Here is a 17080-nt window from a genome sequence, read left to right as displayed (position 1 = left end):
TTCCGCGGCACAGCTCCCGCGTTACGGGGCGCGCTTCCGCGGCACAGCTCCCGCGTTACGGGGCGCGCTTCCGCGGCACATCTCACGCTCTGGGTCTGACAGTTTGCCACTCTGGGTATTCTCTAAGCATTGTCGAGGTCGTTGCTGTAAGAGACATCTAGAAATGACATCGAACCCAAACCAAATTTCCGATAGCCAGGGTCATCCAACATCAGAACGGGCTCCTCAGTGCACTGTCACTAACGTGCAGAACAAGGTCACAGACAGGACTCTCACTGGGTTAGGAAGGTCTCCGGGGCCAGGCTGTGTTTTCCCCGTCAGATCCCAGCAGCAGGACTCAGGAGCCCCTCCAGAAGAACCCGAAGCCTGTCCCCCTCACTCTCACGTGCGGCAGCAGGGACAGGTGTGCCTTCCCGCCCACATCGGTACCGCGCTGACATGCACGTCTGTATTGTGCACAGACTGCACGTCCTGTCTCTACTGTACACGTGTGGCATCGTGTGTCACCTCCAGAGTCATGGAGCCAGGCACCTGTGACATCATGTGTCCCCTCCAGGGTGACAGCCAGGCACCTGTGTGGGTTCTGCCTGTATGTGGGCCATGACAGCGTTTTTCCATCAGCACAAACCTGCAGGAGCCCTGGGGCTGGGGTGTGGGGCCGATCCTCACTCTCGCAGCCGAGGGCCAGCCGTGGATTCCTGGGGTTGGTTCCCTGTGCCGGGCGGGGCCTCGAGGGGTGCGGGGCCCAGGACTGCGGCTGCGCCGACAGCTCCAGGCAGCGGTTGCTAGGCAGGGACGCCCACACTCCGTCTCCACCACTGAATAACAGCCCAAACTCTCCAGGGCTGGGATTCAGAGCAGAGTCATTCCAACAGAAGGAAGAGTCACGTGGCTGTCCATGGAGCACAATCATCCCGACTTCGAGTCTCAAAATACTTGAGGTATGACAAATGCAAGAGAATCAGAAGGAACAAAAGCCGCGTGGGTGCATCTGAAGCCCTTCTATAAAAAGCCTGAGCCACGGGACAGGCCCGCTGCACTGTGACTCGTGGACAGGACACGGTTTTATCTGCATGAAAAGTAGCCGCTCGCAGGCCGCAGGCTAGGGCAAAGGAGATGGAAACTACGGATTTGCTACCCGTGGACCAGCTCACTTCCTGGCCCCAACAGCAGACTACTCTCATTTCTGGATGCGTCTGGACCAGGCAGGGAGCTTCCCCGCAGCCGGACATGCCGGTGACCGTGTCCCCTGCCCGTGCCTCTGGAACTGGGGAGCCCAGACCCCCTGCCTGGGAGCCTGACACCTCCCCAGAGAAGTCGGACTTGAGTTCGATCTTCTAACACGCACGGAATTCGCACATTTTAATCTGTTAAAAAAAATTACCTTTAATCTAGAAGGCATTCAAAACCCAACACACATTTACTGCACACCAGTCCTTTCAGAGCTCAGAGAGAAAACTGAAATCCCCCCCACAGGACTGAGGTCCACACAGCGAAGATGCACCCCTAAACCAGGAACCAAACAGCCACTCCCGCAGACGTGCATGTGTGGGGCCCCCTGAACTGCAGACTCGCGGCCCACTGGCCCCCTGGCTCTGGACAGTGTCTGTCCACGGGGCACTAGCAAGCTAATGCCCACTGCCCATGTAACAGGTGAGCCGTACTGGAGGGGACACCATGATAAAAACAGTAACGCCGTAACAGGGAACACGTCCAACACAGAACTGATGTCACTAAACGCCAGTGTCAGGAAACCAGGACACCAGGTGGGCAGTGACCCTGCAAGGCACGGCCTTCCCCAGACTCCAGGGTCACAAACACTGCTCCCTGGAGGCCTTCCCATCTGGAAAGCTATGTCCAGCAAATTCCCAACCAAACCCTTCTCTGGCCACAAATCTGTTGGCGATGGAAGATCCCTCCGTGACGGACAGACACGTTAACTGTCTCTCCTGGAGACGCTGGTGTCAGCTAACGTTCCCAGCCACCTTCATTCTGCGTCGTTCCGGGGACGGTGATTAGCAGGAATGTGTTTTCCTTCTCTGACCCGATGCTTCATTCTCCCGGGGCTCTACCACACGTTTAACAGAAGCCACGAGAGCCAGAGGGTCACGGGGGAAGGGGGACCCGGGGCCCCCACCCCAAAGCAGCATCTCAGAGTCCAAAGTCCACGCAGCTCCACACTGACCTGTCTTCGAGCCCTCCCTGCGACACACCATTCCCTAGGATGCCTGGGGGCGCAGCTGGGGCGCAGTCGGTTGAGTATCCGACTTTGGCTCAGGTCACGATTCACGGCTCGTGGGTTTGAGCCAAGTGTCAGGCTCTGTGCTGACAGCTCAGACCCTGGAGCCTGCTCTGGGTTCTGTGTCTCCCTCTCTCTTTGCCTCTCCCTCATTCACACTGTATCTCTCTTTCAAAACAAATACTTTTAAGAAGCATTATTTAATATAAAGCCTCATTCCATGTGTAAAAAGGCTTGCCACGAGTCCCCATTCACTGTATTTTATGTGTTCCACAACTCGGGCAGAGGCCAGCAAGTGAGTGAAACTCAGCCAGGCTTTATTTGGATTAAAGGCGCGGGGAGGAGAAAGTCATGAATCTATGCTAAGTCCAAAATCCACAGTCCAAAGACCATTTAGTAATAACCATTACACAAGTGGTGAAGCATTGCTGAAGTTATCAGGACACGCTTGGCTCATCTCACCTGGCCAGGTGCACAGCCCAGCACCCCCTCCACAAGGAGCCTGGGGAAGAAAGGCGTCCCGAGCTGGTCCATGCAGAGCCGAGCCTACAACCTAAGTCCACACGCCCGAGGATGTCCTGTCTGGGAACTCAGCGCACACCCAGGAGACAGGAGCCAGAGCCCTAACCGCTTACGTGGAAAATGCAGAACAGGCCAGAAATCACACCTGGGGAAGCTGAACGCACCTCCCCACAAGCCCAGCGGGTCCACACCGGTGGAGACAAGCTCAGAGATGAGGGTGCCCTGGGCTTATCTGCCTACGCTTGTCAACCAACATAAAACACAGGCGCCAAACACAACATCAGCCAACAGCCTGCCCATCTACCTGGGGCCTTGGATTCATGCTGAAGCCAAGGAAACCGAGTCTATTAGGTCGGCGAGGATGCCAGCCCATAACGCATGAGCACGTTAGCAATGTCACTCACTTGGCTTAGCATTGGCGACGACGGCCAGGCTCTCGGGCGGGTACACCGGGGGACACCTGTTTTCTCCAGCGCCTTCATTATTGCCGTACTCTATCACCTCTACGTGGCCGAGGGGAACACTCCACTTTAACAGGTACCTTTGGCTGCTCGATGTGATCGTGCTGCTGTCCGAGGTGCTGAAACAGGGTTATTTTTATGATTAATTACATGCATGAGTCCTGATACGTTTTATCCCTCAAATACTCCAGGAAGTGACATCTGCCATCATTAAAACATCTTGCTTCTGACTCCCTTACAAACAGTTACCACTTGGTTCCAGAACGATGCCTCCCGTGAGATGAGAGGGCAGGGACTCTCCACTGTCTAACTCAGGAAAGTTTCCCGCAAAAGCTTAGCGGGAATGAGCTGGATGATCCCTGAAGACTACTTGAGCAAAGATGCTCGTAAATTCGGACAATTCTGTTATCAGGAAAGACCTCCTACGTGCATAGATACGCTCTGGTCATTTTGTTTGAGTGAACCTGAAAGTTCCTGGCACTCTTGCTTGTAGCATAACCATTTTAATAAAACTAAATCATGTCATCATACTCCATGTTTAAAATACGTATTGACTGTGGGGGCGCCTGGGTGATTTAGTAAGTTGAGCACCTGACTTTGGCTCAGGTCATGATCCTTGGGCTCAGGGAGTCAAGCCCTGCATCAGGCCGTGTGAGCCCGGGGCCTGCTTGGGATTCTGTGTCTCCCTCTCTGTCCCTTCCTTGCTTGTGCTCTGTGTCTCTTTCAAAAATAAACATTAAAAAAACTTTTTTCACTTATTAACTATGTAGCAATTAAGTGAAAAAAACCCCCATGACCTTCACAGATAATTTTCTTCTTTGACTGTAAAATGAAGGATGCATGCAGAGAAACACATGCACACCCATTCAGTTAGGTGGGAAATGCCAGCGCAGACACCTGCGTGACCACCCCCCATCCAGGCGGTAGGGCTGCCAGCACCAAGGCCCTCCATGTGACCAGGTAAGCCCCGCCCCTCCGGAAGCAATCAGTGTTCTTACTCCCAGTTACAATCAGTTTGCTTTCTTCAAGACTTTTCAATCAAAATGTACACAGGAATAAGCAAAATGTCAGAGAGCGTGCTTTCCACTGAAATCTTTGACGTGTTGGGAGTCAACCACTATCGAAGTTCCCAGACCCCTCTCTGCCATGAGAGTTTGCTTTTCAACTTGCAGTCCACACCGGAAGGGGGAGGAGGCAGAGCTCAGACACTGGTCAGAAACCAAAGACTGTGCATCCTAAGAATTAGACGTGCTTTATATTTTAAAATGGAGGCGTTCATGAACTTGACCTCAAATTGCTACTCATCCTGTTTGAATCCATAATCTTCACTCCTACAGAAGTTTGAGATCTTGATGTTCTGAGGTGATCCGGGGGTCTCCTGGGGCTGTTTTATCATCTCAGTCAGAGCAAGGGGGGGTCCCCCCTTCACCACCTTCCGGGACAGTCACTGATAACATGTCAGTGGGAACTGAACTCTTCCTCTTTACACACTTTGTAAAAAGGCGTCAAAACTCAGGACCCATGCCACAGCCCGGGCATGATTCTCTTAAGATAGAGACCCGGTAGTGAGCACAGCTAAATCATTTTTAAGGATTTATCCATTTCTTACTCAGTCTGAGATTTTTAAAAAGACATAAAATTTCAAAGAACCACAAGGACGTGGCTCCTTTGGTGAATCACACACCTGGGCTGCCCACGTGACGCCACGTGGCGGGCCCTCCCACTACAGACAAAGGCTGCTTACGAGCAGCAGATGCACTGGACAGGAAGCACCCACATCTGCACTGTGCCAAGCTGCCTACAGAGTCACTTCACTGTGTGACCTCATCTTCCACGCCTGCAGCCCGCGGGGCAGGCGGGGGCTGTCTGGTGCAGCCTCACCCACAGCTGGTGAGGGGAAGGTGGACCGGCTTCACCTGGGGATGGGGGAGGGGGCGCTCCTTGGATAGTTAGGCCCGGAACCCATCCTGCTAACCATGTGCCACTACTTGCGTGTTGCAGGATGGGAAATCAGGAGTGGAAAGGTCCCGCAGGGGAGACACACTCCGCAGGCCTCTCTGTCACATCCGGACCTGGCACACGCTTCAGGAAGCACGGAAGCCACTGGCCGCTGCTTCCTACGCGTGGGCAAAGGCAGTGACTGCTTCCAGGGGTCAAAGTGTGACCACGGCAAATTCAATGATAAAGCCTGAGCCACCGAGAGGAATGAAGCAAACAAGATTCTTGACAAAGGAGGTGGTCATTTAAAATGGGTAGATTTTCCAAGGGCGCCTGGGCAGCTCGGTCAGTGAAGCGCCCAACCCTTATTTTCAGGTCAGGTCACGATCATATAGTTTCGTGAGTTCAAACCCCACGTCAGGCTTTGTGCTGGCAGCACGGAGCCTGCTATGATTCTCTCTCTCTCTCTCTCTCTCTCTCTCTCTCTCTCTCTCTCTCACACACACACACACACACACACTCTGTTCCTCCCCCACTTGTACTGTCTCCGTCTCTCTCAAAATAAATAAATAAACTTAAAAAACTAACAGAAAATAAAATCGGCAGATTTCCCAGGCCTACCTTGCAGCTGCCTCAAAGCAGGGACGGCCACGGAGGAGCTGCGCACCACACCCGGCCCTGAGCTCAAGGGTCTGATGACGGTCCTGGGCGGGACCCGCACGGAGGTCCCAGGGATGGCTGGCTGCCCCACCATTAGGAGCATGGGTGTGAGGCTCAGTGAGATCAGGCAGTTCCCGGAAGGCGGGGCTGGAAGCCGGCTGTGCTGCGTGAGCCCCTGGAGACTGCCTCGCGGCTGCCCGCTGCACCCCCTCAGCCGTGAGCTCCCGGCTCCCGCTGGGAGGGGAGGACCTCACTGTCCCCCGGCCAGTCTCCCCACTCTAAACACAGACGGTGGACGACCTCAAGCCGGCAGGGGTTCTGCAACCGCATCCCAAGCCCCTGACAGTGAACAGCAAATGCTCTCAAGCGGCATGAGCTGGCTTGGGGCCTGGGCGTGAGCGACTTTACTAAATGCCGAGCGTTCAGCTCAGAGCACCCGCTCTGCCTCAGCTCCCCTCCAGCCCACCTCTACATGTAACTTCGCACGCTGCCAGCCAGCTACGATATTCCGGGTGTTGGCAAGCAGGGTTGTTTTACTGTTTATTTTTCAGAGAGAGATAGAGAGAATGAACAAAGGAGGGGCCAAGAGAGAGACATAGAACCTGAAGCAGCTCCAGGTGGTGAGTGGTCAGCACAGAGCCCGACGCGGGACTTGAACCCATGGACCTCGAGATCATGATCTGAGCTGAAGTCGAATGCTCAACGGACTGAGCCCCCAGGCACCCCGACACTGGGCCCCACTCACCCTAAGCTTGTTTGGGGCCTGGCCCCCCGCAAACACGGGCGAGGGGACGAAGAGGTGCACAGACCAGCGCAGAGGGAACGGGAGCAATCCCGAGTCGTCACTTGGCTGGGACGCGCCCCGCACGCCAGTGTGAGATACCCAGTGGCCGCGGCGGCGCTCACCGTGCACTGACCGTGGCGCACATCAACACATCGCTCAGCATGAAGACCCGACGCTCCTTGGTCTTAACGATCTCTCCTCTGTCGTTGTAGACGGTTTCGATCATATCGTCAGACCGCACGAGGTACCGATTCCCGCTGCTGAGAAGCTGAACATTCAAGGTCATGCTCAACACAGTCCCCACAATCAAGTTCATCAAAAGAAGAAAAAGGGTGAGCAAAAGTCTTGCAAAATACAGGCGTATAAAGCGTCAGCATTTGCACATTTTCCTCACGGAGAATCCATACCCCTCCACGCACACCTCAGGTAGACCCTATGAAGAGTTCAGATTTTTTAACTGAATAGTTACAGAGATGGCGTTTGTGGTTATCCTGAACAGCGAGGGAAGGCTAACCCTGCCCAGCAAGCAGGGCTCATTTGTGCCCACCCGGCATTCATCACACTCCTTCCCTTCAGATGGCGTGCCGGCGTGTCTGCCCCCTCCGTCACACGCTGCCATCGCACCCGGCCCCCACCCGGTTATGTATAACACGATGTCCTCAAGAACGTCTGTAAGTGCCAGAGTTACTTGGCGGTCCTCCTTTCCCAGAGTAACGTGATTAAGAAAACGTCTTTGCGTCTTGTGATGCCATGTTTTATTTCACTGAGCCAAACACATTACCCTTGGTCCTTTGGAGAGGTGTTTTGTATTAATTAGTAAAACAAGGTCTGTCATATAGAAGTCAGACTCATTATAACAATTCGGCCCAAAAGGACATCTGGAATCCTCAGCCCAGACGATCAGTAGTGTATTTGGATTCTAAATCCACAGCGGCCGAGCCATTTACCGGTCCTGACGCGCTTGCGGGGGTGACAGGGCCGTGCGCACGGGCACGGAGCCGGCAGTGAGTAGCCCAGCACGGACCGCTTCCTCGGCCGCCTGGGCTTACGCGGGGCCGCACAGCTTCACAAACACTCTGTGACAAGCGACCAGGATTCCAAACAACGGGAGCTATTTGTTTAATGCGATTTTTGGCTCCTAGAAATTCCTATGTAAATCACTTAGAACATCAAGAAAAACCTGTTCCTCAAAACGTAAAACAGTAAAATTCTCATAGTTAAACTCTGAGTGTCACCATCTGGTTGGAAATTACCCTTCATGACAAAAACGAAAGGTGACATCAGCAATGATGCCTACGCTAGGTAATCACTTAACACAGCTCCTGCCAAAAACCCCCGTCTGTGGGCCAGAGCCATACATAACTAGGGGGAGGCCCACATAAAACCAGCTTGCCGTTGCAGGGAAAGGACTTGTGAAAGAGAGGAAATCGTGCTCTGTCCCAGAACTGTTAACACAGCTCAGTGTACGCACAGACAGGTGCAGGTAAGAACGTATGCAACACTTTGATTTTTTTGCGACCATCTAAAAAGGAAATACCACGTTCTGGCACGGAGATTCAGCTCCAGGAGCTGATGAGAACCTCCATGGGGGTCCCGGACCCGTCGGTGGGTCTAATGACCGTGGGAGCCCCTTCCCAAGAAAACGTGCCATGACCCGCCTGAGCTCTCCACCGACTTGCAAGGTACGGCTCTGGGCCCAGGAGTCACTGCAAAGCGTCCACGAGATTAGTAGCAAGCGGCTGAAATACGGACGGCTTGTTAGTACAACGCAAACCGAATCCCAGCCCAGAGCAGGACGCCTTGGTCAACCTTGTTCAGGTATCTCTCGTTGATGGCTTTGGCGACGTGCTTGATTTCACAACGCTGGTCAGCGTCTCTTTTCCTCTCATTGAGCTTCTCCGCTAACGTCTCCAGCTCCGTCAGCGCCATCTGAAGGGGCAGCCGGTCAGGATGTCCTTTGGACGTATTCTTCAGCATGTCCTTGGGGAGAGGAAACTCGGTGAGAAGGGGATGCATGTGTGCTGGTGCGGGGCACCGACGGCGGCACACGCATACTTCCGGCCGACACCGAGTGGCTCATGAGCTGGCAGCCGGGCAGCTACTTGTGGGGGACTGAAACGCGCACGGGGGCCAGGATGACAAGCTGGATGACTCACTGTTTGGCTTAGCACTGGAGTGGCTCCTTTTGCAAAAACAAACACTATTCAATGGCTTTGCTAATGGAGAAAACCAGTGTTCTCCAATAAAGAGCATTATAAATACAAGCATGTCACATTTTATTTGTTTTCTTTATAGTTTACTGTCAAGTTGATTTCAAAGAACACCCACACTCATCCCAACAAGTGCCCTCCTCCATGCCCATCACCTCCCTTCCCTTCTCCCCTCCCCCATCAGCCCTCAGTTTGTTCTCAGTATTCAAGAGCCTCTCATGGTTTACCTCCCTCCCTCTCCCCAACTATTTTCCCCCTTCCCCTCCCCCATGGTCCTCTGTTAGGTTTCTCCTGTGACACTTATGAGTGACACATCTGGTATCTGTCCTTCTCTGCCTTCCTTCACTTAGCCTGACACCCACGAGTTCCATCCACGTCACTACGAATAAGCATACTACATCTTAGAAAGGCCCCATCCCTGCAACGGGGGTCAAGGTTACGGCTGGACTGTTTCTCTCAACGAAGTGGGACCCACGGACCCGGCCCCACGCTCAGGTCCACGTACTTTGTTTCAATAGGTCTGTTCCTGAATGCCAAGTGGGCACCGCTGCAGGTGCGCCCTGACTTCCCTGCACACAGCAGGGTCTCCCCCCACCCTGGGGGCACCAACCCTGCTGAGAGGGGCCAGACACCTCTGTCCACGTCCACAGGGTGACAAAGGGATGAGGATGCATGGCGGGGAGTGACAACATGGCCACCAACAGAATGATATCACTGTGTCAAACAGAGGAGTCTTTCAAGAGTGACATCTAAGTGACAATCACCATTCTGTCCCCTTGGTCTCACACAGAGCCCTGCCATTTCCCAGCGTGCTCGCACAGACGGCGTGCTGACCTCTGCAGAAGGAGGCGGGCATGTGTGGAAGCGCCCCTCGGAGCCAGCGGGCCCTCCGCCTGGCCTCCCGACACCAACACCTGCTGAACCTGTGCCTCGGATTCAACAGCACCCTCGTCTTCTAAACCTGCTTTTTGTCCTTCATCAGAAAGAACAGAACACTGCACAAATGACGAAATACGTCCAGTCTGAACAAACCACCTACGCTGAGCTATACATCTGTCTCCCTGCGAGTCACACGCAATCCTGGCAAGGGAAGGAAGCAGGCTCACGATGGGCTCTGGGTCTGCCGTCACTGCGGCGGCGGCCGCCTGCAGTCAGCGCGCCATCAGGACACGCGGCAGGGAGGGCCCTCCGGATGCCAGCACGGAAGCACGTGAGGGGAGAGGGAGTCTGTCGTCCTCTCCTGACTGTTAACTCATTCGGGGACAACGCGGGACAGAAGACGGGAGCAGGATACACGAGACCAGAACCCACAGGCCCAGGAGAGCAGGGGATCAGCGCAGAGACGGGTGGGCAGGAAGCACCCCAGTCCCCAGGCAGTCCCTCCCCGCTCGCTCACAGTGCTCAGGAGGGAGGGAGGGATGGCACAGGCCACTGACTCCTGCTCCTGGGCACAGAGGGTGGACCATTTCCCCTCTAACCCTGCACCCGACCCGGACTTGGCAGAAGAGAGTGGGTTCCTTTCTGCCCTGGGGAGTCCAGCCCCCTCCGCCATGCACGGGAGCTCAGGCAAGGGCCGGCTGCGTCCATGCCGGCTCAGCCCCCCCACCCCCGGTTCCGTGTCCTCACCTGCAGCAGGAGGATGAACTGCGGGAACCGCTGGATGGGCTTCATCATCAGGCTGTAGAGTGTGACACGGTCGGGGCTGCACTCCTGGCACTGCTGTGGGGAGAAGCCTCCGTGACCTGCGCTGCGGCGGCCCCCCGGGACCAGGCCCGCCCTCCCCGCCCAGCACAGACGCCTCGGCAGGGCGCCGGCCAGCCGCCCGGAGCGTGTGCCCGACTTCACTATGGGTAGCTTCTAACCGCCTCCCACCTCAGACACCAGCACAGGCGAGCCCCTGTTGAGGTCTGAGCCAGCCGAGCCTGGATTCCCAACTGAAACCTCCCACTTTGTCATTCCATGTTTTCAGGACCTGGGGGCACCTGGGGGCTCAGTCAGGTAAGCGTCGGACTCTGTTAAGGCTCAGGTCACGATCTCACTGTTTTGTAAGTTAGAGCCCTGCATCTGTCCTGAGCATAGAGCTTTCTTGGGATTCTCTCTCTCTCTCTCTCTCTCTCTCTCTCTCTCTCTTTCTCTCCCTGGCCCTCCCCATCCAAAATAAACTTTAAAAAAGTTTAAAAAAAAGACCCATCTCTAACCAATGCCAGACAGTGTTTATCTGTTTATGAATTCATTTAATCCTCTAAGGACTGAGTTCGTTTCTGGAATCCTACAATCACCTGAAAAGTACACTTACAGAAACAGAAGAAAAGGGAATCACAGAACCCCATACGGGAGTCGCAAGGACCCCAACGGTAGCCTGCCCACGCCCCAGGGCGAGATCTCTGTGGTGGCCCTGGTCCCTCCCACATTCGTGCCCAACCTCCCTACTAAGGCTCAGCTGCGGATGTGGGGGTGTCCCTGGGTCTTCCTGTCTGAGCTGGCCCGGCTGAGGGCCGCCTAGGCCCTGGACCCGCCTCTCGGCCTGGGACGGACACTCCACCAGGCTGGGCCATTTGCAAACCTGGGTGGGCTCTCGGCTCTCTCCAGCTGAGGGGGCTGTGTGGTCGGATGGCCGAGGGAGGGCTCAGCCTCCTCCCCCGACACCAGTTCTCCAGCTTGACCAAGTCACCAGAATGTGGGGGCTGCGGCCGGCTCCCCCGCTGAGATGTCAGATATGGTCCCCAAGACAGTTTCAACCTCCTCCAAGGAAGGAAATGTTTGAATGGCCCGTATTTTCTTCCCCGGGAGAAGAAACATCATAGTTTGGAAAGACCACTGGGTACCAAGACCCCCAAGGCTGGGGACTGATTTAATCCCTCAGCAAACTGTGACTGGAGGATGGAAATAATTCAGCCTCGATCATACTGTGGTCGGTGAGAATAGTTTCCACGTTCGTCCACTCCCAGTGAGCCTGAGCTTCGAGAATATGGTTCAAGTAACAGGAAGAAACTCTGGCTCCAGTGTTACGATGGGAATTGGAGCCTCATGCAGGCGAGGTCTGGGCTGGGCTGGGTGGCAGTCCCCTGGTGGCAGTCTAGGCCATGTGGCAGCCTGGGGCTGGGTGGCCCTCCAGGCTGCGTGGGGTCCGGGCTGGGTGACTGGCCGCCATGAGCGTCGGTCAGGGATCCTATCAGTTCTGTGCTCAGCAAGCCCCGCCGGCCCCATACTAACTACTCCGGGTCAACATCCCCCACAGGAACCTCACGACGTCCAGGGCAGACACACCTAGGGAGGGTAGACCTCTCCACCCAGCACCAGAGCCCCACGGGGGGCTCCGCCATGGGGTCGGCTCACTGCTCACCGAAGTTCAGTCTGCTGCTCCTGATACCACACTCAAGGACAAAAGCCAAAGGCCACTTCTTGGGGTTCTGACCCTCACTCTCTGACTATCCACATCTATGCACTTCCAAGGACGTGTGGACGAAGGTTGTCTTCAAAAGGCCGTGGCTCTGCTGAGACTTCATCTGTTTCCGGCACCGACCCGACGTCTTGGCGCCAAAATCTTTGTAAATAACGGGACACGCTGAGAGGCAAAGTTTGGTAAAACTCCGCCATGAAGTATTTTCACGTGGCACCCGTTACCAGGTGTTAGAGCCTAAACGAAACGGCAGTGAGTGCTTACCTTTAAAAATTCAAGGAAAGCGGGCTTTGTGGCGCACGTTTTCTTGAGGATTGCCACGGCCGTGCTGAAGTTATTCACGTACTCGCTATAGGCGTCCAGCACCATGGACTTGGAAAACTGAAATGCCAGAGAAAATTGAGAAATATCAGGAATGCACAGAGCCCAGGCCCTCCCCCTTCCGGGCAGGATAAAGGATTTGAAACCTCCCCTACAAAACACGTCTCACGCCCCATGACGTCTGCACAGGACACACTTCATTGCGACCGTGTGTGATTTTTTCCTTCTTTTAGCAAACTTGTTAGGAACTGTTTAAACAGCCGATCTTACTTTGTCCCCCCAGTGCACTTGTAGGCCACCCGGTCCAGGTCCCCCGTGGGCTGGCACTCAGGGGAAAAGAGCTGCGGACCACAGACGTGTGTGTGTGGGGGGGGGGGGTATGATCACTTCAGACCCCCTTCTGTGCATCCCTGCCAGTCCTCGCTGTGGGTCCCCTGCGGGAAAGACTGTCACACAGGCCCCAGTGTCCTGACAAGCCAGCACTGACCGTCCCCTGGAAAAGCTCCGGGGGAGGAAGAAAACTGATCCCCTCCTGCCCTGCTGGCTGAGGACAGTGCACGTCCGTCCATCCGTCCACTGTACATGGCCTCCCCCTGGTATCTTCTGCGATCCCACCAATTCTCAAGATAAACAGCAACGTCCACAGTGGGTGTCTGGTGTGAGCGTCACTTACGGAAAAATGCTTTCATCTAAATTATATATACATTTTTTTAAGTTTCATTTTTACTTTTTTAAAAAAAATTCCCAAGGTAAATAAATATTTTAAGAAAAGGAATAAACGTTTACACTAAACGCATAAAATAGCCAGGAAATGCAAGAACAAAGTAAATATCCACGGTTTCTTTTTTGTTTCTCATAAGGATCCTGAAAGGGACCCTACAAATATCTCAGGAGGAGCTCTTGTTTCCATGTTCAAGGCATCCTGTCATTTATGTGCTTCTGTAACTCATACACGTCATCAAGGACACACAGTCATGCAGAAACCAGGAAACGGTCTCGGCCTCCGGTACCGCAGCTTTCACGCAAGAGGGCGGGCGCCTTCCAGCGCTGCTGGCGGCCTCGTCTTCCCGCAGCCAGAGGACCGCTCTCCCTCGCCTGTAATCTCCCGCGTCTAGAGACGGCCTAACGCACATCACGTAGAGGCACAAACGGACCAGAGACAAAGCCTGCTGCAGACCTTAAGCTGGCGTTTCCAAGCAGTGGACCGCTCCCCCTACCAGGAGAGGCTCATGCGTCCCGAGTCCCCTGTCAGCAGAGGCCTGGCCATGGTGTCGGCACCACCAACCCCAGGTCACAGAGGACAGCATCAGGGAAACCTGTTGGGGCTTTCCCCCAGGGCGTTTTCCACCGCCCCCAGACAGGGACAGGGCACAGAGTGAGACCCAACTGACGAGGGGGGTGAGCGGGACGAAGCGACCACACTGTCAAAAGAGCCGTGATGCGGCCACAGAAAGCACACTCCAACGGCCCGCCGGTACGCAGAACACGGCTTGCAGCATTCCAGATGGACCGCCCCCCAGGCCGCCAGCTGGTGCCCTTGGCATTCCTGAGCCTTCCCTGTCCCATGCACTGGGCAGAGCCCATGGACCTCACCGTAGCCTCCGAGGGGCCGGCTGCCAGTGGCCCTGCGGGGCACCGGGGCTCCCTGCCAACCCCGACATCCAGCATGACACATCTGCAATCACTGGACGGAACGTGGCTCTGGAGCCCAGGACAGCGTGGGGCAGCCGGGCGCGCCAGGAGTTACCGAAGCCACGAAGACGTCCCCGATGGTCTCCACAGAGTCCCACTCGGCCACGCGGCTGGCCAGCGCGATCTGGAACATGGCGTGGCACTGCAGCAGCTCCTTGACCCGGTAGAACACCATCTTCAGCTTCCTCTCGCTCAGGACCTTTGGCTCCATCTCCGACAGCGGCTTCTCGTATTGCTAACAAGACACAGGAAGGCGGTGAGCGTCAGAACACGGAGAGATGCACTCACGACAGTGACAGCCGGCAACAAATCACATGACTTCCAGGCACCATGCGGACACGGTACTTACGAGTCGTCTGGGAATTCTGCAAATCTGATTACGTCACAGTTCGTACTTATCCACAAGCGCACACACACGTGCAAGACAGGTGTGAAGCCTGCGTCTACCCTGTAGCCCGGCGTCTCAGTACCTCCAGAATCCTCTTCAGCGCATCCACGTAGTTCTTCTCACTGTCCACAACCGAACCCAGAATGTATCTCCTTACCACCTGTCGGCGATTTGAAAACACAATGGTAGCAAATTGAGACAGGAAGTGTAACAGAGAAAGTGTACTTCTTGTTGAGTCAAGATGCCGCTGGCTCTGTTTTCTGTCTTCAGAATGGCAGGTAAACGAAGCCTCCAAAGGCCTCGGAAATATTTTAAATGTGCGTTAACTAACTTTACAGGCACAAAACATACGTGCCCCATTGCTGCAATTATGAAATGTTTTATTTTTTAAGAAAATTTTAAAGTTTATTTTTGAAAGAGAGAGCACGTGCAGGGGAGGAGCAGAGAGAGAAGGAGACACAGAATCCAAAGCAGGCTCCAGGCTCCGAGCTGTCAGCACAGAGCCTGACGTGGGGCTCGAACCCACAAACTGTGAGATCATGACCTGAGCTGATGTTGGACACGCAAGCGACTGAGCCACCCAGGAGCTCCCAATTATGAAATATTTTAAACCACAAATTATAAGCCATAAGTACCACAGGACAAGTGAAATTACTGTGGTAACAACAAACGCATTCACTTATGCAACAATTATAAGCTAAATTAACTGTACTTCATGTGTCCTGTGCTGACTCACATGCTACTTCACATGTAAATTAAGTAGAAGAAAACCAGTTCCAGTCTTGACTCAAAGAATGCTATTAGCAACGTTATCTAATAAAATTATTATTGCGAAGTCATAGAAGAAAAAGCTCTTTTTTATTATTAAAACTTTTTTTAATGTTTTTTATTTATTTTTGAGAGACAGAGAGAGTGCGAGCAGGGGAGGGTCAGAGAGAGAGAGATACAGAATCGGAAGCAGGATTCAGACTCTGAGCTGTCAGCACAGAGCCCGGTGCGGGGCTCGAACTCACGAACTGTGAGATCATGACCTGAGCCAAAGCCAGATGCTTAACCAACTGAGCCATCCAGGCACCCCAAGAGACTCATTTTAGACCTGAAGACACCTTCAGATTGAAAGTAAGGGGATGGAGAAATATCTATCATGTGACTGGACACGAAAAGAAAGCCGGAGTAGCCATACTTATATCAGACAATCTGGACTTTAAAGTAAAGGCAGAAACAAAAGATGAAGTAGGACATTATATCATAATTACAGGGTCTCTCCATCAGGAAGAACTAACAATTATAAACACCTACACGCCTAATTCAGAAGCACCTAAATACATAAAACAACTAATCACAAACAGACACCACCTTATTGATAAGAATGTGCTAATTGCACGGGATTTTAATATTCCACTTAGAGTAACAGATAGATCAACCAGACAGAAAATCACTAAAAAAAACAATGGACCTGAAGAACACACTGATACAGATGGAATTCATAGACGTATTTAGAAGTCTGCATCCTGAGGCGAGAGGATTCCCGAAAAAGCTCTTGAAAGATCGAAGAACATATATATAAATGCTTTTTGGCCACAAGGTGCTGCCCGTAGAGGCTGCGGGCCCAGGGAGTGAAGTAACCCTCCCCGGTCCGGACATCACGGTTCTCGCTCCCCAGGAACGGACGTGGACAACGATTCCTGGTAAAGGCCGAGGCCCACGCCTGGCGCTTGCATCCAGCCCACACGTATTCTGGCAAGTTATTTTTGCCAGTCAACGGAAAAGAGAGCACCACACTCCAGCGGGCTGGCTCTGGACCACACACCGGGAACAGCGCGAGAAACCCAGAGCGGAGGGTCAACGCCCACCGCAGGAACCACACCGCCACCCAGTGGTGCACAGGGCACCTGCCACGGGGAAAGCCCTCCGTCCAGAACACGCCAGGGCCACCGAGCCGTCCAGGACACGAAGGGAGCGCGGTGGGACCAGGGTGCACGGGGCCACGGCGGACAGGCCCAGGCGCAGCCCCGGGCCGCACACGCACAGGACTTAGGGCGAACCCAGCCGACGACCCGGACGGGAGGACCGTAGGTCTGCGGATCAGAGCCGGGCGGAGCCGTCGGGCCCCAGTGGACCCCACAGGCCATCCCAGCCCCTGGGGGCCACGGGGTCCTCCCTCAGGACGCGCGCTCTTTCTCCCGACACGCTCCCACGTCAGCCTCGCTCATCCCGACACGGGCCCTCATCGCCGCAGCCCTGCTGTTGGGCCCCGTCACCTCGAAGCTTCACCTCGAAGCCCGAGGCCTCCCGGTCCGGCCCGGCGGTGACGAACAGCCCGAGGGCCCCTCCCAGCTCGGCCCCCTTTCCTCAGACTCCGCGCCGGCCCGCGGTCCCCCGGCCGCCCCGTCCCGCAAGCCCATACGTGTCCGCCAGCCTGTGCCCACGACGCGAGCCACGCTGCGCATGCGCACAACGCCCCC

The 17080-nt window shown here is 54.7% G+C and overlaps 1 protein-coding gene across 1 annotated transcript in view; it reads right to left on the bottom strand.

The window, feature by feature from the left end:
- The window catches only part of ARHGEF10 (Rho guanine nucleotide exchange factor 10), an 81311-nt gene that overhangs the window by 24036 nt on the left and 40195 nt on the right, over window positions 1-17080 (bottom strand). The window contains exons 13-19 of the mRNA XM_029933186.1: window positions 14698-14775; window positions 14283-14462; window positions 12479-12595; window positions 10441-10530; window positions 8414-8584; window positions 6727-6872; window positions 3166-3341 (exon numbers count right to left, since the gene is read on the bottom strand). Of these exons, the coding sequence (XP_029789046.1) occupies window positions 3166-3341; window positions 6727-6872; window positions 8414-8584; window positions 10441-10530; window positions 12479-12595; window positions 14283-14462; window positions 14698-14775 (958 nt within the window). The remainder of the gene's footprint in view (window positions 1-3165; window positions 3342-6726; window positions 6873-8413; window positions 8585-10440; window positions 10531-12478; window positions 12596-14282; window positions 14463-14697; window positions 14776-17080) is intronic.

The sequence above is a fragment of the Suricata suricatta genome, chromosome 1, assembly GCF_006229205.1.
Source record: "Suricata suricatta isolate VVHF042 chromosome 1, meerkat_22Aug2017_6uvM2_HiC, whole genome shotgun sequence".
Classification (NCBI taxonomy): Eukaryota; Metazoa; Chordata; class Mammalia; order Carnivora; family Herpestidae; genus Suricata; species Suricata suricatta.
Note: the sequence above shows the minus strand (reverse complement) of the source record. Positions and strands in the feature narration are given on the sequence as shown.